General features: G+C 35.9%; 1 protein-coding gene across 1 annotated transcript in view; it reads right to left on the bottom strand.

The window, feature by feature from the left end:
* The window catches only part of LOC128652451 (CUB and sushi domain-containing protein 2-like), a 1,617,569-nt gene that overhangs the window by 652,152 nt on the left and 940,747 nt on the right, over positions 1 to 24,670 (bottom strand). The window contains 2 exon segments of the mRNA XM_053705390.1: positions 11,772 to 11,893; positions 17,301 to 17,425. Coding sequence (XP_053561365.1) covers positions 11,772 to 11,893; positions 17,301 to 17,425 — 247 coding nt within the window.

Here is a 24,670-nt window from a genome sequence, read left to right as displayed (position 1 = left end):
CTGCTCAGAGCAGGCGGACAGGTTATGGAGCAGCGGTCTTTGTGACCGCTGCTTCATAACTGCTGTTTCTGGCGAGTCTGAAGACTCGCCAGAAACACGGACCGTCAAGCTCCTTTCGGAGCTTGATAAATGGGCCCCATAGCCTTTTTATATATTTCCTGATCTTTCAAAATGTTTAGAGTCCTTCACGCCAGGTCCTTCACTTATTTTATAGTGAAAAAACCTCTAAACAGGGGGGTTTTAACCATAAAAACTGGGCATGCTATTGCAGGAGTTAAATGTAAGGTATGATCAGTAATACAAAAAAATGACATACTCTAAAGCAGGGGGCAGCAAACTTGGGCCCCCAGATGTTTTGGAACTACATTTCCCATGATGCTGAGACTTAAGGCTGTCTGAGCATCATGGGAAATGTAGTTCCAAAACATCTGTGGGCCCAAGGTTGCTGACCCATGCTCTAAAGAATGTCCTTTAAAAGACAGACAAATAGACCTATATTGAAAACTAATACTAATATTTTATAAACTGCAAATTGTTCACCATTTTACCCCAGAATAAAGGAAACTTTGGAAAGCAGACAGAGATTCAGATAATTAAAAAAAAGTTCACATTAGTGTATAATATATCTGTGTTATTCTCTATAGAAAAGTACAACTATTTATTCTTTGGCTTGTATGTTTTGCATGCAGTGTAAGGCCGCTATGTTTGCTCAATGAGTCCATCACTGTCTTTAAATAATGATTTTTCTTATGTGAGATACATGGCCAGCAAATTCCTTTTCTTTTGCACAGGCTCTTTTATGGTAATCAGTCATGAAAATATGTAAGATAAAATAATAATAATAATAATGGAGAAAATATTCTGCATTCCCAGCACGATCTCATAGCCAGCTTCTGACAGCCAGTCCTAATGAACAGCTCATGGAGCCATTTCATATTTTGGCATAGTTCAACCCCAGATATCAAAGGTTTTGATTAAATATAATTAGAGTGGTTTTTAATTATGATTTTCTTTTTTTTGCTATTATTTAGTCAGGCAAAAGGTTTTAGTGTAACCTTGTTATTTGTAGGCGTGCAGATAAAGAAGCAAGACTGTGAGATATGGAGTAATAGAGAAGGAGAAAGCAATAACAAGAGATAGGGTGAGAGAGGATACTAGAGGGAGGGATGGAGAGGGAGGAATAGAAAACAAAAGATATATAGAGAGTGGAAGTAATTGAAACTGATGGAAAATCTAAACAAATATGTGCATATGAAAGAGATACACTGAGGATTGAGACTGTGGTGAAAACAAGAGAGAGGAAGATGGTGATACAGAGAATGACAAAATGATGGATAAAGAGTAATAGAAGGGAGAGGAGACAATATGAAAGAAAAAAAAAGAGGAATAAAAAAGACCCATGATTGAGAGGGAGAATATGTGTAGGAGTGAAGGAATGATAAAGAGATAAGGAATTAATTGGAAAGGGCTGTAAGCGTTCAGATAAGGCTTGTCACATATATACATACATATATACATTGTCCTATATATGTATGATTATTTTATTTTGTTGCCTGTCCTACAGTGTAGGGTCTGCAAAAGTCATCAGATACAAGGAGTGAAAATAAAGCACTCAAATATATCTTGAAATAAATAATAGGATAGACAAACAATGATCTTCTTATGTGGCAGCACCACAATCTCTCCCAATCATCACTGAAAATACCAAATACAGAGGGAGCACCAAAATGTGTAGGGAAGAAGATATAATATTTGTCATTTTTAAGACATCACCAACATATCAGTGCAAGTGCACACTCATATGAAGGTTCACATCTGCATGGTATGGTATATCTTGTTCCCATATACTTCACTTTCACTCCACTGGCTTCTGAAGAATTTAATTGTGAAATACATTGATTTGGCCTAAATTTACCATTTGGTTTCCACTGAGTATTTTCCATTGTGAAGCATCATTTATTATCCAAAATATTTTTCTATGTTTAGTTCTATTTTTCTACATGCTGGGTTGAAACTGAAAATTGCAAATATAGTTTTCTACACATCTATGCACTGCCAGTGTGTTTGGTATTTACAGTGATGATTATTAAAGATTGTAGGAGTCTGATACACAGTATTATTTGATCATCCTATTAGTTACGTCAAGTTAGTTTTGAGATACCTATCCCCTACATGTTTATGTGCTCAAATGGCATCTTAAGGAAACCAATAGATTTTTCTTATTGCAGTGTTAAATATAACAGCTTCGATAGAATATAAATAAAGTGAACATGAAATAGAGTGAATGAGATATGAAGCTGGAGAGCTCTAAGAGAGATGGTGGAGAAATAGTGTGTACTTAGAGTGGTAGTAGCAAAAGTGGGAAAGTGAGTGCAAGAGCAAAGAAGGGATAAGAGAAGAGGGGAAAGATATGGATCAAATGGTAGGATCGATGAAAAAGAGGATTGGATTTGAGATAAAATGGGATAGATAATATCAGTGGTTATTATAGAGAGGAAAATAGCAAAGGAGGTGTAGTAAGATTAAAAGCTAGGCATTTGTGAGAAAGTAGGATGGTAAGAAAGAGCTATGGGGTAAGAAAGACAAAGAGAATGTGGGCAGTGGAGTGGGTAGGAGACAGCAAGTTGGAATTGGCTGAAAGACACAGTCCAGTGCATAAAGGGGCAGCAGTAACACAAAAAATAGAGGGAAAGTAGCTCAATTTGTGCTTCATTTTTTTCTTGGAGGGAAAATCTTTCAACTAGAATAATTGGTAGCTCATGAGAATTAAATTTGTGCAAGTCTGATGTATACCGGTAATACAGGTGTAGTACGATATATAATTATATCAAATAATTCTGCATTAATTCCTTCTATCATCTGATTGGCCTCTTGCTTATAGTAGTCTCAAGAGAATTTGAAAAAAATAATAATGCAGTAATAGATGTTTTTTTGCCCAAATAGTCAATATTATAGCTGCAAAGAGCCAGTACAACATTGACATTTATCACTAATACAATAAACATTTTTTGTTAAACTCAATAAGCAAATTGCATTTCTGGTGACGTGAATAGAGGAGAAACTAATCTCCAATTCTTTTTGAGAATTATTGAATTTTTGATAAATTGACCTGCCAATGTTTCTGCCATTTTATAAAGTCAGATATGCAGTGTAGTGTTAATATTAAATTTATGTAATGGTAAATCACTTGGACAAAGCTAATAAGAGGTGAATGCACATTACAAGTTCTGCCAGCAGCATACATTTTAGAGGTTAATTAAAAAAGGAATTATGGGTAATGAAATGATGTTAATTATTAATTATTCAATTAATAAAGATGGATTGGGGCCACCACAAGAGTTATTACAAGTGTTTGCAAGAGTAAATGCGTCACCATGATATCCAAGGTGAGGTAAAACACAACTGGCCGCAATTTTTAACATAATATTGAGGGGAAAAGATAAGGAATAATAGGTCAACATTTGTACTAGAATGGTCTTTATTTAAAAAGGTAAACTCAAAAACTATAAATAAATATTGTTCGGACGGACATGATACAATATAGATACGTATCATGTCCGCCGCACATCGATAAATGCCGACAGCATACACTGTCGGCATTTATCATTGCACCAGCAGTTCTTGTGAACTGCTGGTGCAATACCGCCCCCTGCAGATTCACAGCCTATTGGCCGCTAGTAAGGGGATTGCTGTCCGCCACCTCAGAGGTAGCAGACGCGTTAAGGAGCAGCTTCTTAACAGTTCTTAACTTCCGCTTCATGCAGAACTGAAGCAGAGTGGGTCAGAAGCAGCATCCGCTTGCTTCATAAATCGACCCCATAGACTCCAATGGCTAAAAATAAAGAAAAAGAAAATAATGGGAAAATAAAGAAAGCAACTTAATCACTTGAATAAACAATTTAAATTAGTGCAAGATTAAATAGAATAAAATATAGGGAGATTAATGGCTACAAAAATAACTGGGATTACCCTAGAATGACTGTGAATGATGGGTCAAGTTACTTTGCCATATGTCTTCTTAATACATTGGGCCAGATTACAAGTGGCATGCTTTTTAGCGCTTTCATTTAAACGCAAACACTGCCATAAATAAATATTTTACATATGCAGGTTAGCGTGCGTTTTACAAGGTTAAAGTTGATGTGTGCTTACTTCGGGACTTTGGATATCGCGCTAACTTCTTTTACCCATAATTAAAGGGACATTGAACCCAAATTTTTTCTTTCGTGATTCAGACAAAGCATGCAATTTTAAGCAACTTTCTAATTTACTCCTATTATCAAATTTTCTTCATTCCCTTGCTATCTTTATTTGAAAAAGAAGGCATTTAAGCTTTTTTTGGTTTAGAACTCTGGACTGCACTTTTTTATTGGTGGATGAATCAGCAAGAACAACTCAGGTGGTTCACCAAAAATTTGCTGGCATCTAAACTTACATTCTTGCATTTCAAATAAAGATACCAAGAGAATGAAGAAAATTTGATAATAGGAGTAAATCAGAAAGTTGCTTAAAATGTCATGCTCAATCTGAATCACGAAAGAAAAAATTTGGGTTCAGTGTCCCTTTAATAAAGTGTGCAAACTAAAAAAGCCTAACACGGACTGCTTGCTTGCTAACCAGACGCGCATTAGTCCAATTGCGATAACCCGAAGGTAGTTATGAATATTTTACATTCCAATGTTCACATAGAAGAAAATGTTACATTTATTTTAAATAGATATTTATATATATATATATATATCTGATGATTTTATTACAACATATATTTTTATCCCTATTTATTTATATGAATATATATAAGTATAGGTATATATGTGAAGAACATTGGAATGTAAAATATTTACAGTACATACACCGTAAAACACATAAAATATTAAAAAATATTTTCATGTATTTGCGTGGAAAGGGCTCCAAAGTATATATGCCTATGTAAATATGTGTATATACTGTATGCATGTATATATGCATATACACATATTAATATAAATACACATGTATACACATAATGTATATACATATGTATATATACATAAAAATGCCAAAGTTAGAATATCGTGTGCATGTTCAAGTATGCCCCCATAGAAGTCATAGAACACCCCACTCTCACGCAAACCTAATTGCATATTCTCATGTGCGCTAACCCAACATGAAAATATGAATATTTCCCATTCCAATGTTTTGATGATAGATGATAGAAGAATATGTTCTATTTATTCTTAAATAAATACTTCTACATATACTGTATCTGATGGTATTTTGATACAATGGCATCTATTTATCAAGCCGTCAACCGCAAATACGCTGGAATTCCGCAGCGTATTTGTGGCGAGCTTGATTCCCCTTATTTATCAAACCCTACAGACCGGCAAAAGTAGAATTTTGTGATGTAACATACGATCCGCCGGAGTCCGACACAGATCGATGCTTATGTCACTACAAATGTTCCGAATGCAAGTTCGGCATATTCTGACTACTATTGCTAGTTATCAAATGTCTACCAGGTATGCTTGGCACTATTCTGGCCCAACGTACCTGGTTTTCAATCCGCCGCCCTGGAGGTGGCGGATGCCATAGGAATCAATAGGAGTCTGAAAGCAGCGAAAGCTTATGTTCGCTGCTGCCCGATATCCCATTGATTCCTATGGGAACGTTTACACCTAACACCCTAACATGTACCCCAAGTCTAAACACCCCTAATCTGCCCCCCCCCCCCACACCGCGGCCACCTACATTATACTTATTAACCCCTAATCTGCCCCCCTACACCACCACCACCTACATTATACTTATTAACCCCTAATCTGCCCCCCCTACACCGCCGCCACCTACATTATACTTATTAACCCCTAATCTGCCCCCACTACACCGCCACCACCTACATTATACTTATTAACAACTAAACCACCGCTGCCGGAGCCCATCGCAACTAAAGTGTTTAACCCCCCCCTACACCGCCGCCACCTACATTATACTTATTAACCCCTAAACCTCCGCTCCCGGAGCCCACCGCAACTAAATTAACTGTTTAACCCCTAAACCGCCGCTCCCAGAGCCCACCGCCATCTACATTATATTTATTAACCCTTAATCTGCCCCCCCCAACACAGCCACCACCTACATTATATTTATTAACCCCTAATCTGCCCCCCCTTACACTGCCGCCACTATATTAAATTTATTAACCCCTAAAGTTAAGTCTAACCCTAACACCCCCTAACTTAAATATAATTTAAATAAATCTAAATAAATATTCCTAGCATTAAATAAATTATTCCTATTTAAAACTAAATACTTACCTATAAAATAAACCCTAAGATAGCTACAATATAACTAATAGTTACATTGTAGCTGTCTTAGGGTTTATTTTTATTTTACAGGCAAGTTTGTATTTATTTTAACTAGGTAGAATAGTTATTAAATAGTTCTTAACTATTTAATAACTTCCTAGTTAAAGGACACTCAACCAAAATTAAACTTTCATTATTCAGATACAGCATGCCATTTTAAACAACTTTCCAATTAACTTCCATTAACAAATGTGCACAGTCTTTTTATATTTAAACCTTCTGAGTCACCAGCTCCTACTGAGCATGTGCAAGAATAAGTGTGTATGCATTTGTGAATGGCTGATGGCTGTCACATGGTACGTGTATGCATTTGTGATTGACTGATGGTTGTCACATGGTACAGGGGGAGTAGAAAAAGACATAACTTTTAAAATTGTCAGAAAAAAAATCTACTACTCATTTGACGTTCAGACTAAGTGCTATTGTATTGTCTTGTTATCTTGTATTTCTTGATTATGCAAATCTACTGTGTTGACTGGTCCTTTAAAATAAATACAAATATACCTGTAAAATAAAACCTAACCTAAGTTACAATTACACCTAACACTACACTATAATTAAATTAATTCCCTAAATTAACTACAATTAAATAAATGTAAATAAAATTATCTAAAGTACAAAAAAAACCACACTAAATTACAGAAAATAAAAAAATAATTACAAGATTTTTAAACTAATTACACCTAATCTAATCCCCCTAACAAAATAAAAAAGCCCTACCCTACCCTACTAAATTACAAATAGCCCTTTTGCGAGGCATTGCCCCAAAGTAATCAGCTCTTTACCTTTAAAAAAAAATTACAACCCCCCCAACATTAAAACCCACCACCCAAACAACCAACCCTACTCTAAAACCCACCCAATCTCCCCTTAATAAATCCTAACACTAACCCCTTGAAGATCACCCTACCTTGAGAAGTCTTCACCCAACCGGGTCGAAGTCCTCAACGAAGCCGGGCGAAGTGGTTCAGACGGGCAGAAGTCTTCATCCAAGCCGGGCAGAAGAGGTCCTCCAGACGGGCAGAAGTCTTCATCCAGACGGCATCTTCTATCTTCATCCATCCGGCGCAGAGCAGCTCCATCTTCAAGACATCCGACGCGGAGCATCCTCTTCATTCGGAGTCTTCTTCAACAATGATGGGTCCTTTAAGTGACGTCATCCAAGATGGCGTCCCTTCAATTCCGATTGGCTGATAGAATTCTATCAGCCAATCGGAATTAAGGTAGGAAAAATCCTATTGGCTGATGCAATCAGCCAATAGGATTGAGCTCTCATTCTATTTGCTGAGTGGAACAGCCAATAGAATGCAAGCTCAATCCTATTGGCTGATTGGAACAGCCAATAGAATTGAGCTCTCATTCTATTTGCTGAGTGGAACAGCCAATAGAATGCAAGCTCAATCCTATTGGCTGATTGGAACAGCCAATAGAATTCTATCAGCCAATCGGAATCTAAGGGATGCCATCTTGGATGACGTCACTTAAAGGAACCTTCATTCGTCGGGTAGTCGTCGGCCGAAGAGGATGCTCCGCGTCGGATGTCTTGAAGATGGACCCGCTCCGTGCCGGATGGATGAAGATAGAAGATGCCGTCTGGATGAAGACTTCTGCTGTCTGGAGGACCACTTCTGCCCGGCTTGGATGAAGACTTCTGCCCGTCTGGAGGAACACTTCTGCCCGGCTTGGATGAAGACGTCTCCCGGTAAGTCGATCTTCAGGGGGTTAGTGTTAGGTTTTTTGAGGGTGTATTGGGTGGGTTTTATTTTTAGGTTAGGGGTTTGGGCCTGCAAAAGAGCTAACTACCCTTTTAAGGGCAATGCCCATCCAAATTCCCTTTTCAGGGCAATGGGGAGCTTAGGTTTTTTTAGTTAGTATTTTTTGGGGTTGTGGGTTTTACTGTTGGGGGGGTTGTTTGTATTTTTCTTTTACAGGTAAAATAGCTGATTACTTTGGGGCAATGCCCCACAAAAGGCCCTTTTAAGGGCTATTGGTAGTTTAGTTTAGGTTAGGGTTTTTTTATTTTGGGGGGGCTTTTTTATTTTGATAGGGCTATTTGTTTATTATTTTCTGTAATTTAGTGGGGGGGGTTGGTACTTTAGATAATTGTATATAATTTAGTTAATTGTATGTAATTTATTTAATTGTATTTAATTGTAGTGTAGTGTTAGGTGTTATTGTAACTTAGGTTAGGTTTTATTTTACAGGTACTTTTGTATTTATTTTAGCTAGGTAGTTATTAAATAGTTAATAACTATTTAATAACTATTCTACCTAGTTAAAATAAATACAAACTTGCCTGTAAAATAAAAATAAACCCTAAGCTAGATACAATGTAACTATTAGTTATATTGTAGCTAGCATAGGGTTTATTTTATAGTTAAGTATTTAGTTTTAAATAGGAATAATTTAGTTAATGATAGTAATTTTATTTATATTTATTTAAATTAGATTTAAGATAGGGGGTGTTAGGGTTCGACTTAGGTTTAGGGGTTAAAAAAATTAATATAGTGGCGGCGACGTTGGGGACGGCAGATTAGGGGTTAATAAGTGTTATGTAGGTGGCGGCGGTGTAGGGGGCGGCAGATTAGGGGTTAATAACATAATGTAGGTGGCGGCGGTGTAGGGGGCGGCAGATTAGGGGTTAATAAGTATAATGTAGGTGGCAGCGGTATAGGGGGGCAGATTAGGGGTTAATAACATAATGTAGGTGGCGGAGGTGTAGGGGAGGCAGATTAGGGGTTAATAAGTATAATGCAGGTGGTGGTGGGCTCCGGGAGCAGCGGTTTAGAGGTTAATAACTTTATTTAGTTGCGGCGGGGTTCGGGAGCGGCGGTATAGGGGTAAAAAAGTTTAGTATAGTGTGGGTGCTTAGTGACAGTATACCAATAAAGCTGGGAAAAAGCAGAAAAGCAGCAAGATTGATGACTGTTAGTTAACAACAGTCCGCTGCTCATCGCCCCGTACTTGGTGCGCGGCTTTTGACAGCTTTTTTGGTAACTTTGGAGAACGTATTCAGGTCCACGGCATCGATGTTAGGCGATCTTAGGCGAGCGTATTGGTGCCGGCGAATGCAAGTAAGCTGACGTGTTGATAAATAGGGGCCTTTATCTCAACCATGAAAGAAAATATTGGGGTTTTATGTTCCTTTAATATGGACCCCCTTTTTCTGCAGCTATAACAGCCACCACTCTTCTGGGAGCATTTTCCATGCAATTTGAAATGTTTGTGGGAATTTGTACCCATTCAGCCAAAAGAGCATTTGCGATGTCAGGTACTGATGTTGGGCGAGAAGGTCTCGCTTGCAATAGCTGTTCCATTTCATTTGAAAGGTAATCAAAGGTGTTGAGGTCAGGGCTCTGTGCAGGTCACTCACTTAATCCACACCAAACTCATGAAACCATTTCTTTATAATCCTTGCATTGTGCTTAAGGGAACAGTAAAGGATCTTCCCCAAACTGTTGCCAAAAAGTTGGAAGCACCCAATTGTCTAAAATGTCCTTGTTTGCTGTAGCATTAAGATGACCTGTCACTGGAACTAAGGGGCCTAGCTCAGACCCTTAAAAACAGTCTGAGACAATTATCTCTCCTCCAACAAACTTTACAGTAAGTACTATTGTTTCTGGCAGTGTTCTGTTTGAATTTATCTAAGGGAAATATTTTAAGGAAAAACATATAGCTAATATAAGCTTTGTTATTCCTGGCACACTATGATGTCATGATTCTTGTAGAATGAGCCATGAGGGGAAAAAGCATGCCTCTTCTAGGACCTGCATGGAGAATAAACAATAAATCAACCTTGATAATGTTCCTGGCAGCATCCAAATAATAATTTAGAGCTCTTTTTATGTTAGACCTACAAAGGTTTCCTTCTTTTTATTTTTACTAGGCCAATAGTTGGAGCTCTGATCTCAGAGTTAATATTAACACCTATGGCAGAAAATGTGGAGCAGTGATCAAAACTGCTTAATGAAAAATAAGAAATGGAGATGTGGAATATCCTCTAGCATCAGTTTCTGCTATTAATAGAATTCCATAGAATGCTGTCAAACAATATTGGCTTCAACACCTGTAAACAGGGCAATAATCATCTTGTCAAACAATGGTTTATCGTTTCATTTATTTTATGTTGTTAAGCAAGATCAGCATAAAAAAAACCTTTTATAGATAGAACTACTGCAATTATACCAAATACAACACCTTCATATCTAAAACACAAAGCAGCTTAGGGCTTGATCCAATTGTGAACCACTGAAATTGATAAAAATAAAAATAAAAAAATAATCTAGTGATAACAGACTTCTCATTGCAACCTGACAAAAAATGATCAGCTCATGACAACAACACAGTACTGTTACATAAGCACCATTGTAATAGCCCTTTATCCCTAATTGCCTCTGTCTCAATGGACAATCTCTTCCAGTGCTATATCATAAGGACTCACCACATTTATTTTTATACTTATCTTTTGACAAAAAGGCTGCCAAGAGTTTGGAAAGCATCTATGGAGACAGAGTGAGACCTAAAGTCAGGGTTGTGAAATGATTTTGCTGAATAGAAATATTAAAATATGACTTCTTCTGGCGTAAGGTTAAACTCTTCTAACAGACTAGAGATACTCCATTTTGAAATGAGAAACATTTACAAACCAGTTGGTTTGCTAAGTAAACGTTTCCTTGATGACATAATACACTGATGAAGGCTGAGGGGTCTGGAGATCCTTCAACGGTACAACTGTTAGTTGCATTTTTCAACATCCGTGCAAAATAGAAATAATATTCACACTTTACAGAGCAAGAGCTACTAACTTCATATATGTAGAAACTGAAACCCAAGTGGAAGGATAGGAGGAAACTGAAAAACTCTAGATCATTCTAATTATAAATGTACTGTTAAGGTAACAGGAGAAAAAAAACAAAAAACAAACATTTCAACTGCAAATTTCACCAAAAACAATTGCAATTGTTTTCTATTAGAAACTAAATTCATATATTGGGATATATTTATCAAGGTCCGTATGGAGCTTGATGCCCGTGTTTCTGGCGAGCCTTCAGGCTCACCAGAAACACAAGTTATGGAGCAGCGGTCTAAAGATCGCTGCTCCATAACCTGTCCACCTGCTCTGAGGTGGCGGACAGACATCGCCGGAAATCAACCCGATCCAATATGATCGGGTTGATTGACACCCCTGTTAGCGGCCGATTTACCGCGAATCTGCAGGGGGCGATATTGCACCAGCAGGTCACAGCGTATGCTGTCGGCATTTATTGATGTGCAGCGGACATGATCCGCAATATTGGATCATGTCCGCTCGTACATTAATAAATAGGTCCCATGATATGTTTGTAAATTCAAATTTAATTTTGATTCATTTACAAGTTATGAGATCTGAATATCATATATAATTAAACAAAAAGGCAGTCTTACCTTGGCTGGGTTAACAGCAGTGATGATCCAGGCACAATGCGCATTACTGTCATACTGGACTGGAAAATTTGGGGAGGTAATGACCCCAGAAGGCCCTCGTACATGTGCATCACACATCCTCGCTGAGAGATAAACCAGACACATATTATATCACAAGAAGGCACACATTGCACTAGCAAATTCACATTTCAAAACACTATATTCATTAACAAAGTACATCACTAAAAATGGACAACTGAATTGATGCTTTTCTAATTTATTTACTTTTTTGTTATGGTATATTTATAATCAATATTAAAAAAACACATCTGGACCCCAACCACAATAAGGGGCATGACCAACTACAAACAGTGCTTAAAGGATGGAGGATACCTATTTGGTTTTAGGATAGTAAGCTTGCAGCTTGGCGTCACTCTTGACTTTACGAGTAATGGATAGTTGAAGGTTCCGCAATGCCTATGAGCTTTGTTTGTGTTGACCCAGGAAATTTTATTGCATCTGGCAAGATAATTATTTTTGTTGGTTAATGCAATACTGTGGTGCTCTTTAAATTGTTCAAATGTCCTCTGGTGAACTTTTAAAGGGACATTAAACACAACATTTCTCTTTCATGATTCAGATAGAACACACAATTTTTTAATTTACTTTTATTATCAAATGGTCTTCCTTTTCTTGTTATCCTTTGTTGAAAGGCAGGGCGGTAAGTTCAGGAGTGTGCAAGCATGTGCAGTACTATATGACAATGTTATACATTAGCACTTTTTCCTGTCATGTGCTCCAGGCGTGCACATTACCTATATAGATATCTCTTCAACACAGAATAACGACAGAACTAAGCAAATTTGATAATAGAAGTATATGTGAAACTTTTTTAAAAGTCTATTCTCTATCTGAATCATGAAAGAAAAATGGTGGGTTTCATGTCCTTTTATGTCCTTTTAACTTTGCATTATTAGCATACAAACTATAAATATGTAGAAATAATATTTTAAACTTCTGGTTTATGTCAATGCACATTAAAATATATTGTGTGTGTATCTGTGTATGTTTATGTGTATGTGTGTGTTTATGTGTATGTGTGTGTTTATGTGTATGTTTATGTGTATGTGTGTGTGTGTGTTTATGTGTATGTGTGTGTTTATGTGTATGTATGTGTTTATGTGTATGTATATGTTTATGTGTATGTGTGTGTTTATAGTAATGTGTGTTTATGTGTATGTGTGTGTTTATGTGTATGTTTATGTGTATGTGTGTGTTTATGTGTATGTGTGTGTTTATGTGTATGTTTATGTGTATGTTTATGTGTATGTGTGTGTTTATGTGTATGTGTGTGTTTATGTGTATGTGTGTGTTTATGTGTATGTGTGTGTTTATGTGTATGTGTATGTGTGTGTTTATGTGTATGTGTGTGTTTATGTGTATGTTTATGTGTATGTGTGTGTGTGTGTTTATGTGTATGGTTATGTGTATGTTTATGTGTATGTGTGTGTTTATGTGTATGTTTATGTGTATGTGTATTTTTATGTGTATGTTTATGTGTATGTGTGTTTATGTATATGTGTGTGTTTATGTGTATGTTTATGTTTATGTGTATGTTTATGTGTATGTTTATGTGTATGTGTGTGTTTATGTGTATGTTTATGTGTATGTTTATGTGTATGTGTGTGTATGTGTATGTGTATGGTTATGTGTATGTTTATGTGTATGTGTGTGTTTATGTTTATGTGTATGTTTATGTGTATGTGTATGTTTATGTGTATGTGTATGTATATGTGTGTGTTTATGTGTATGTTTATGTGTATGTGTGTGTTTATGTGTATGTGTGTGTTTATGTGTATGTTTATGTGTATGTGTGTGTTTATGTGTATGTTTATGTGTATGTGTGTGTTTATGTGTATGTGTATGTTTATGTGTGTGTTTGCATATTCATGTGTGTTTGTATGTGTGTATGTGTATGAGTTTGTGTGTAGGAACATACAAGCAAACACTTAAATCCCCTCACACAGATGGCTAAACCTTAGGCAAGATGAGATGATACAGCTCTGCAGCTGAGTCCATAAATCCCTTGAAAGGTCAGAATTCATTAAGAGTTTGTCGTATATTTAACGCCAGCCAAAGAGCTGGACATAGCCTACGGTTTGATGTGAGACCTCTGTTCTATGTTTATAACAAACTTCTTTCCTCTCCTCTAATTATATATATATTTATATAGTCTATAATTTTCAATGCACAAGCAGTCCTGTCAGGAATCAAAGAGGTTAAGTCAGTTTACAGTGCAGAAGCTAATTTAACTGTGGAAACAGAGAAGACATTTTTTGATGAAGACGCAGCTCAACTACACCAGTCTGTTGTCCCTTTACTTTACCCCCTGAAAGCTATAGGATGTGTCTCCACCTCATACTGAGTAGGTCTGGGGTAGATGTGTGGCTTTGAATACGAAGTATTGCTAGGACAGTGCTGCAGTAAAAGGAGTTAGCTCACTAAGGAATCTTACTGACAAGGAAGAATGCTAATTAATGAGGGTCTTGTTGTTCTGCAGGACAATGCTCAGCTGACTTGGCACCCATGCACCAAACCTCGTGGAAGGCAAGAAAGGGGAGGGCACATTTTTAGGTAAGCTTGTGGAAAGCCAATACGAGAGAGTGAAGAGGATATACAATATGCATATGTTCTTTAAAAAATGCAATAACTCTTAATTGCCATTCATTTACAAAAGCTCTGCAATCCATTATGCTGCAGTCAGACACATGCCTTTATGCATTCTCTCTCATCACCCCCCACTGTCACCCACTTGCTGGAGTGACAGATGCATTGCTGAGAAGTTATGACACATAAATCAGTGTCCCAGGGTATCTCTCAGGTTTACCAAGAATGTGGGTGGAGGGAGCGTGTGCAGACATAATTGGGTTCCAAATTGCCTGACAGTTATTTTATTCCCACATTTTAAGGTTACTGTTGTGGAGTAAGGGATTTTTATTTCTTGACTTGCTTTCCTGACAGTGGATGAACCCAAACGTAAAAAAGATCAGAGGCACCATCTGGTTTAAGTTTAATATTGTTGCAAGATCATTTTAAATTACAGCAAGGACACTTCTGTTTCCTAAGGCATTCAATATAAAGTCCCAGAAAATTCAGTTAGGGGAAACTTCATTTAGGGCCATCATTTTAGACTGTTATTAATTTTAATGATAAAGAAAAACAATTATATTTTAGAAAAGCCCTGAGAGTGTAATAAGCCAGGGCCTACACTAGATGTTCCTCCTGCAATATTTCTAGATGACTTTGCTCTCTCTCTCTCCTGCTCAAAATAATGATTTTAGCACAAAGATTCATTACTCCTTGCACATAATAGAATATAATTAGAGATCTTAAACATAAATTTCTATTTCTGGATTTTCTTATTTATGTGATTCATAGGATTTGTGTTTTAACATATCAAACGCAGGAAAAGATAATTTGTGTGAAAGGGTTAAGTCACAATGTGGTAAAATCACTAGTGTATATCTGAGCTATGAGAAGTAATCAGAGTGACCTTTTGTATGATGCCACAGAGGCACATATTGACACACACACAGAAATCTTCTGTAGCAATCAAGCTACAGCTAATTCTCACAGGACTCCATGGTGCCCCAGGTCTAAACTACTCCCCAGTGAATATACTCAGAATCCAGATATTGTTATGGGAACTGTAGGCATCTCAGGTTATCAGACACTGAAACAGTAAAATGCTTTAATAAACGTTCATTCATATGATGGCGCCATGGCAACAGGAAATGCCATTAAGACAGTTTACATTTGTACAAACAACCATACACAACAATAAAATGTTGTGTACACAAAGTACACTATATAAATAAATATGCAGGGAACAAAAAAAACATGCAGAAAATATAATGTGTCTGATAACAGGTACTGGCAGGACAAGGGACACAGTTCCTCTCAGACCAGGTATTATGAGAAGATTTTTTTTTTTTATGGAACACATTCCTGATGCAGTAAACTACTATATTAAAGTACTATATTATGAATAATGTAATTAATGTATTCTTGAATTTTTTTTATTAACATTAAACTGAAGAAATAGGAATAAGTCAATTAGCAATGCATTTGGATAAATTAATTATGAGATATTTAGCAACTAAATTGCCTGAGCTGTATGTTCATAGCTTTTTTTTCAATAATAGAAACATATATATCATTAGTCTTAGAAAAGATTATAATGTTTCAAAAGAATAATTTCCAAGAGGTTTATGCTGGTGTCTATGGGAACAAGAGATATCTAATGCTGCCCCAGCAGAGGTGGCAAAACCACCTCTCATATGCCATATTTTTTTAAAGGGCCATTAAAAAAAAACCTCCTTGATGTCTATGAAAGAACACTACTTAAACACATTACAATATGTTTGCATTAAAATGTAAAATTAAATCTGATTTAATTTGGAAACTAACAAAAACTCCAGGAGATGGAATAGAAACATCTCACAAATATAGAATCAGTCTTTCTTTTCAATAAAAACACAATGTAATAAAGTTTTTAAATGCCTGGAACAAAACAAAGACATGAATGCTCCTTTAAATCAATAATTTCAAGCTGTCTCAATGAATCATTTTGTCGCAGAATATCTGCTATTTATTAAATTCTAGAGCAAATTACCTATAGTTAAAAGAGGAAAGGAGGACAAAATAAATAATGAAAGTATATTGCAGATTTTTTTTTATATATATATATATGATTTATCATATTATATTACCATCTCAAAGTGTTTAATGTCCCTTTAAGAAGATACAACACATTTTTGTTAGTGTGTTTAATGGTTGACTGACATTTAAGTTTGACCTGTATGCCTAAAATATGGATTTGGAGGGCTCAAATTGTCCACTGGAAGAAAACTCATAAGCTACAACCCAGATGTTATGAATAGAACTGAAATATTTGTTAATTCTGAAGTACGTGTTTGTCCCAGACAGTTATAGGGTTAACTCTTAGTAACTCTAAGACCTATGCCCCATTTAAAAGGAATATTAAGCACGAAATAAATTCTAGATAGAATAATGCATTCAAAGAAAAGATTAGTATGAGAATAACATGTCAATGCTTTATTGTAAAGTTTCATTAGCTGTTTTAATATTGACAAAATAGGTGTCAAGTTTTAGTGTCTATAAAACAATGGGAGCTGCCATGTTGTAACTTAGGTTACCTTCTCTGCTGTAGCCAATTAGGGACAGTTATAAATAGGTCACTAGAGTGTGAAGCCAATGACTATGTTGAATATAACGCTGTTCTGCACATTTCTAACAGGAACTGAAAAGTTCACAATTTAAGAATAGAATTTCAAGAAAAGGGGGTAAAATAAATAATGAAAGTATATTGCAGAGTTTTTTTTTTATATATATATGATTTATCATTCTATATCACCATCTCAATGTGTTTATTTAATGTCCCATTAACAAAGGTTTGAACTTTAAACTGGGATAGCTCCTGCAAGTTCTGTCTCTAAGGATTTCCTTCATTTTTAAACTGTATCTTACCTCTGCACACAGGCCGATGGTCACTCCAGGCCGCAAACATGTCACTCACTTTCATGCAAGTGATGCTCTTAGAGCCTTGTAAATCATAACCCTCGTTGCACATAAATTGGATACTGGAGCCCAGCCTAACAAGAAAAAAAAAAAAACAGAATATGAGAAGATGAAGAAACAGAGCTGCCAAAATAATGTAACATAATGAGTATTGGCTTGCGGAATGTAAAATTTGAGAGAAAAAGTTTTCCCACCCAATACAATTATGATTCAAAATCATTATACTCTGTGTGGTCTTGAAGTTTTTTTTTTTTTGGTTGTTGTTTTAATTTTTTTTGGTTTACAAAGTAAAAGCACTTAGCGCACTCTGGTAAGTAACGTTCATATGTTTTTTTAAATGAGCTCTGATAATGGTTAACTAATGAAACTTTAGAAAGCGCTTTGTAACAGCAGATGCCCATTTTCTAGGTGTCTATGATCTCTATGGGTGAGTCCAACCATCACTTTAACTAAAGCAAAATTATATAGAGAAGAAAAGCACATATGCTAGAACAAACATTTCTAGTCACATTAAACATGTTATAAAATGTCATTCAATGTAAATTGATGATTGCTTTTAAGGGACATACGTTGACCATGAAACATACAATAGTATATTTAAAATTTCATTAGATGGATTTTTAAATATATCCAGGTTTGCAAAAATACTACTGTTAAAAGATATTGCTTCTGATTGCGCATGATCACATAGATCTAAGCTTGGCCAAACAAGAGAGGCTTGTTTGTGGTTTCCATTACTATGTATAATAAATTACAATTTGTGTGTTTGTACAAAATGTAGTCAATCTGAGTAGAAAGTACAGTTAACTCTAATTAATTAATGCAAAATAATTTTCTATCAGGTAGATTACGAGTTGTGCGTTCGTCTTTTAACACTGAAAAAATGTCCATTTCAGCGTTAAAACAGCACCGCAACCATTACAAGTCTTGTCAGTATAGCTGTACCGCAAGCCTTTTATCCTGTAACGCAACATCAGTCCCGCACTCGTAAAAATGAAGTTTTTTCATGGGACTTCCATAGCGAAGCCATTACAAGTTTTGCGTTCTGGCTAAAAAGCTTGCGTTACACTCTCTAATGACAATATCCATAACGCTATCTGAAAGCAGTAGTTATGAGTTTTACGCAACAAAAACATAATTTATGTAAGAACTTACCTGATAAATTAATTTCTTTCATATTAGCAAGAGTCCATGAGCTAGTGACGTATGGGATATACATTCCCACCAGGAGGGGCAAAGTTTCCCAAACCTTAAAATGCCTATAAATACACCCCTCACCACACCCACAATTCAGTTTAACGAATAGCCAAGAAGTGGGGTGATAAGAAAGGAGCGAAAGCATCAAAAATAAGGAATTGGAATAATTGGGCTTTATACAAAAAAATCATAACCACCACAAAAAGGGTGGGCCTCATGGACTCTTGCTAATATGAAAGAAATGAATTTATCAGGTAAGTTCTTACATAAATTATGTTTTCTTTCATGTAATTAGCAAGAGTCCATGAGCTAGTGACGTATGGGATAATAAATAAATACCCAAGATGTGGAACTTCCACGCAAGAGTCACTAGAGAGGGAGGGATAAAATAAACACAGCCAATTCCGCTGAAAAATTAATCCACTACCCAAATCAAGAGTTTCAATTTTAAAAATGAAAAAAACTGAAATATAAGCAGAAGAATCAAACTGAAACAGCTGCCTGAAGTACTATTCTACCAAAATCTGCTTCTTAAGAAGAGAAAACATCAAAATGGTAGAATATAGTAAAAATATGCAAAGAAGACCAAATCATTGCTTTGCAAATCTGATCAACAGAAGCTTCATTCTTAAAAAGCCCAGGAAGTAGAAACTTACCTAGTAGAATGAGCCGTAATCCTCTGAGACGGGGATTAACCCGTCTCTAAATAAGCATGATGAATCAAAAGCTTTAACCAAGATGCCAAAGAAATGGCAGAAGCCTTCTGACCTTTCCTAAAACCAGAAAAGATAACAAATAGACTAGAAGTCTGCCTGAAATCTGAATAGCTTCAACATAATATTTCAAAACTCTTACCACATCCAAAGAATGTAAGAATCTTATCAAAGAATTCTTAGGATTAAGACACAATGAAAAGACAATAATTCCTCCACTAATGTTGTTAGAATTCACAACTTTAGGTGAAAATTGAAATGAGGAAAAACCACCTTATCCTGATAAAAAATCAGAACAAGGAGATTCACAAGAAAGAACAGATAATTTAAAACTGTTCTAGTTGAAGAGATGTCTAAAAAGAACAATACTTTCCATAAAAGTAATTAATGTCCAAAGAAAGCATATGCTCAAACAGAAGAGCCTGTAAAGCCTTCAGAATCAAATTAAGACTCCAAAGAGGAGAAATTGACTTAATGACAGGCCTGATACGAACCAAAGCCTGAACAAAACAAAGAATATTAGAAAGATTTAGCAATTCTTACTGTGAAACAGCACAGGAAAAGCAGAGATTTGTCCTTTCAAGGAACATGCAGACAAAATCTAAGAAGAAACTATAAAATCCTAGGAATTCTAAAAGAATGCCAAGAGAATTTATAAGAAGAGCATCATGAGATGTAAATCTTCTAAACTCGATAATAAATCCTATTAGACACAGATTTACGAGCCTGCAACATAGTATTACTTACTGAGTCAGAGAAACTCCTATGACTAAGTACTAAGCATTACATTTTCATACCATCAAATTAATAATTTGAATTCCTGATGAAAAAAAAAAGAAAGTTAAGATATAAGGTATGGCTATAATGGAAGTAACCAAGATTGGCAACTGAACATCCGAACAAGAACTATATAACAAAACCTGTGTGGCCATGCTAAAGCCACCAGCCACACCAAGATTGCTCTCTGATGATTTTGAAAATCACTTTAAAAAGAAGAACCAGAGATGAAAAAATATAGGCAGATTGATAATTCCAAAGAAGTGTCAATGCATACACTACTTCCGCGTGAAGATCCCCGAACCTAAATAGGCCCCTGGGAAGTTCCTTGTTTTAGATTAGATGCCAACAGATCCATTACTGGAAGCCCTCACATCTGAAAAATTGAAAAACATATCTGGGTAAAAAAGACCATTCTCCCGGATGTAAAGCTTGATTAACAGAGATAATCCGCTTCCCAATGTCTATACCTGGGAAAAAGACCACAGAAATTAGATAGGAGCTGAATTTAGCCCAAGCAAATATCCAAGATATTTCTGTCACAGCCTAAGAACTGATAGTCCCACCCTGATAATTGACATACGCCACAATTGTGACAATGTCTGTCTGAAAACAATAAACGTCTCTTCTTGAAAAAGAAACCAAACTGAAGAACTCTGAGAATGCACAGAGTTCCAAAAATATGAAAAGGTAATCTCGCCTCCTGAGATTTCCAAACCCCTTGTGCTGACAGAGATCCTCAGACAGCCTCCCAACCTAAAAGACTCACATCTGCAGATCATGGTCCAGGTTGAAAGAACCGAAGAGACCTATAGAACTAAATGATGGTGATCTTAACCACCGAATCAAAGATAGTTAATATTAGGATTCAAAGATATAAAAAGTGATATCCTAGAATCCCTGCACCATTATTCAGCATAAGAAAACTGGAAAGGTTTCCTAAATGAGCAAAGGGAATCGAATCCAATGCTGCAGCCATGAAACCTGAAACTTCCATGCATATATAGCAACTTGAAAGAAATAATAGAGACTGAAAATTCCGACAAACGGAACCCAATAAACTTGTCACTTGTCTGTTAGAGACAAAAACATTGACACAATTTATCTGGAAACCTAAAAAAAGGTGACCCTTGTATGAGGAATCAAGGAGCTTTTGATAAAAAGATCCTCTAACCATGTCTTGAAGAGACAAAAAGTTGAATCGTATGAGATTCCACAGAATGAAAAGACTGAACCAGTACCACCATACCGTCCAAATAAGGAACACTGAGAACCTTAGAAAAGATTCTTAGAGCTGTCGCTAGACTAGAAGGAAAAGCAACAAATTGGTAATACTTGTCAAAAAAAGAGAATCTCAGAAAATAAAATAATCTGAATGAAAACAGAAAATGAAGATATGCATTTATTGTATCTATTGTAAACAAATAATGCCATCACTGACCAAAAAGGTAGAATAGACCATATAAACTCCATTCTAAAAGATGGTACACTTATATGACAATTCAAAATGATTTTCTATCTTTGGAACAATGAATAGTCTTGAATAAATCCCCAAAACCCAGTTCCTAGAAATGGAACTGGAATAAATACCCCAGAAGACTCCAGGTCTGAGCAGCGCTTGAGCCCCAACGGGTGACCAGCCGCGCTTCACCAGTACCCAAAACATATAGGTCTGAATACACTTCAGGAAAGTGTTAGTCTTACTGAAATAGCTGGAATATGATAGAGAAAAAAGACTTCTCACAGATGGTTTTACTCTGAATCCTATTCTGTACCCAAAGTCTAAGAAGTTTGGACCGAATAGAACCAAACAAATTTCAAAAAAGTCTCAACCTGCCCCTTACCAGTCAAGCTGGAATAAGAACCGCACCTACATGCAAATTTGGGGAGCTGACTTTAAAAAGGCTTAATTGAATGTTGAAAAAAACTTCCAATTATAAACATGTTACTTGGGGAAGAATTCAGGACTCAATTCTTTAGAAAGAACAGAAAACTAATATAAGCTTAAAGTTTTAGTCTTAGAACTCAATCTTGAAGCCCATAGTAACAGTTAAAGAATTGAATCCAATTATGAACCAAATAATTGATTACCTTGGAAAAAAAGAAATATGGATTTTAGAAATCAAATTAGCAATCCAAGATTGAAATCACAAAGTTCTTCTAGCTAAAATAGCTAAAGACATAGATTAAACCTCATTTGTGAAAATATTTAATAAAATGACAACACAAATGAAATTATTAGCATGTTAATTAAGTTAAAGGACCAGTCAACACACTGGACTTGCACAATCAACAAATGCAAGAAAACAAGACAATGCAATAGCACTTAGTCTGAACCTCAAAAGAGAAGTAGATTTTGTCCTTTTAACAATGCTAAACAAATTAAAATCCGATACTTGATCTTAAAGTATCCAACCAGAAAGATGAAGCAATTGCAACATCAGCCAAATAAATTACAGGTCTAAGAAAAGTACCTGAAAATAATTTTCCTTAAATTAGATAAAACCATCTGAAGGAAAAAAATAAATACTATTTGCTAATGAATAATAGTATATTTAGCAGGAGTAGAGATAACTCCATTAACTTGGGGAATCTTTCCTCAAAACTAACTGCCGGCAAAGAATATAATTTAAAAAACCTGAAATAAGGACTAAAAGAAAATTATCAGCCTATTCCATTCCCTAGTATCAGGAACTAGAAAAAACCTCTGAAGAAATCACAGAGGAGAAATAAGCAGAATTTAAATGTTAGCTAGTCTTTAAAATCCAAAGAACTAGTTACTTCAATATCCAAAATAATCAACACCTTTTGACCAAAGAACAATGTACTCTATTAAAAAATAAAAAAGTAGATTTGTTAGTGTCAATATCTGATGAAGAAAAATTCTGAATGAGAAAAAAACACCATCAGAGAAGGATAATTCAATATGTTGTTGGTCATTTGAAACTTCATCAACTAAAAAAGAAGTTTGAAAAAGACCTAAAAATTTATTAGAAGGCGGGAAGTCAGACAAAGCCTTTAAAATAGAATCAGAAAAAAATTCTTATAAATTTCTAAGTATATCTTGTACATAAGATGTAAAAAGAATAGCAATATATAAAGCATAAATTCTAATGGATTCTGCATGTAAAAGTTTATCATGATAACTTATTACAAACCATAGCTAAAGATAAACATTCATAACATTTAAAATAAATGAACTTAGCTTTGGTAGGACTGATCTCAGTCAACAGGAATCCCTCAGCATGTTCTGATCCAGGAACAGAGAATGGAAAATCTTGCAATATGTAATAGAAAAAAACAACATATAAAGCAAAATTATCAAATTCCTTAAATGACAGTTTCAGGAATGGGAAAAAATGCAAAATAAACAAGCTTCTAGCAACCAGAAGCAACAAAAAAGTGAGACTTAAATAATGTGAGAAAAAGTGAACAAGAATGACGCCCACATTATTGGCGCCAAGTACAACGCCCATATTTTTTGGCGCCAAGTATGACGCCATGTCCTCTGACGCCAAAAACGACGCCCACATTTTTTGGCGCAAAAAAACGTCTGAACACACATGCATCAAAAAATGACGTAACAACGAACAAATTTCCGGCGTCAACTACGACGCCGGAAATGACAAAATTTTGCGCCAAAAAAGTTTGCGCCAAGAATGACACAATAATTTGAAGTATTTTCTGCCCCCGCGAGCCTAACAGCCCGCCGGGAAAAAAGTCAATTGAAAATTTTCAAGGTGAGAAAAAAATATTTTATATGCATTATCCCAAATAATGAAACTGTCTGAAATAAGGAATACTGTTTATCCTGAATCAAGGCAAATATAAGTTTAAACACATATATTTAGAACTTTACATATAAAGTGCCCAACCATAGCTTAGAGTGTCATAAAAAATAAGACTTACTTACCCTAAGACACTCATCTACATATAGTAGACAGCCAAACCAGTACTGAAACGAGAATCAGTAGAGGTAATGGTATATAAGAGTATATCGTCGATCTGAAAAGGGAGGTAAGAGATGAATCTCTACGACCGATAACAGAGAACCTATGAAATAGATCCCGTAGAAGGAGACCATTGTATTCAAATAGGCAATACTCTCTTCACATCCCTCTGACATTCACTGCACTCTGAGAGGAAAACCGGGCTCCAGCCTGCTGCGAAGCACATATCAACGTAGAATCTAGCACAAACTTACTTCACCACCTCCATGGGAGGCAAAGTTTGTAAAAACTGAATTGTGGGTGTGGTGAGGGGTGTATTTATAGGCATTTTAAGGTTTGGGAAACTTTGCCCCTCCTGGTGGGAATGTATATCCCATACGTCACTAGCTCATGGACTCTTGCTAATTACATGAAAGAAACTGTTACTTAAAACTAATAACTAAAGTGTTAAAAAGTACACTAACACCCATAAACTACCTATTAACCCCTAAACCGAGGCCCTCCCGCATCGCAAATACTATATTAAAGTTATTAACCCCTAATCTGCCGCTCCCGACATCGCCGCCACTAATAATATTTATTAACCCCTAAACCGCCGCCATTGCGCATAGCAAACACTATTTAAATATAATTAACCCTTAATCCGCCGTCCTCCCACATCGCCCCCACTATACTAAAGTTA

Source organism: Bombina bombina, chromosome 3, assembly GCF_027579735.1.
Source record: "Bombina bombina isolate aBomBom1 chromosome 3, aBomBom1.pri, whole genome shotgun sequence".
NCBI classification, from domain to species: domain Eukaryota; kingdom Metazoa; phylum Chordata; class Amphibia; order Anura; family Bombinatoridae; genus Bombina; species Bombina bombina.
This window is presented reverse-complemented; position numbering and strand designations above follow the sequence as displayed.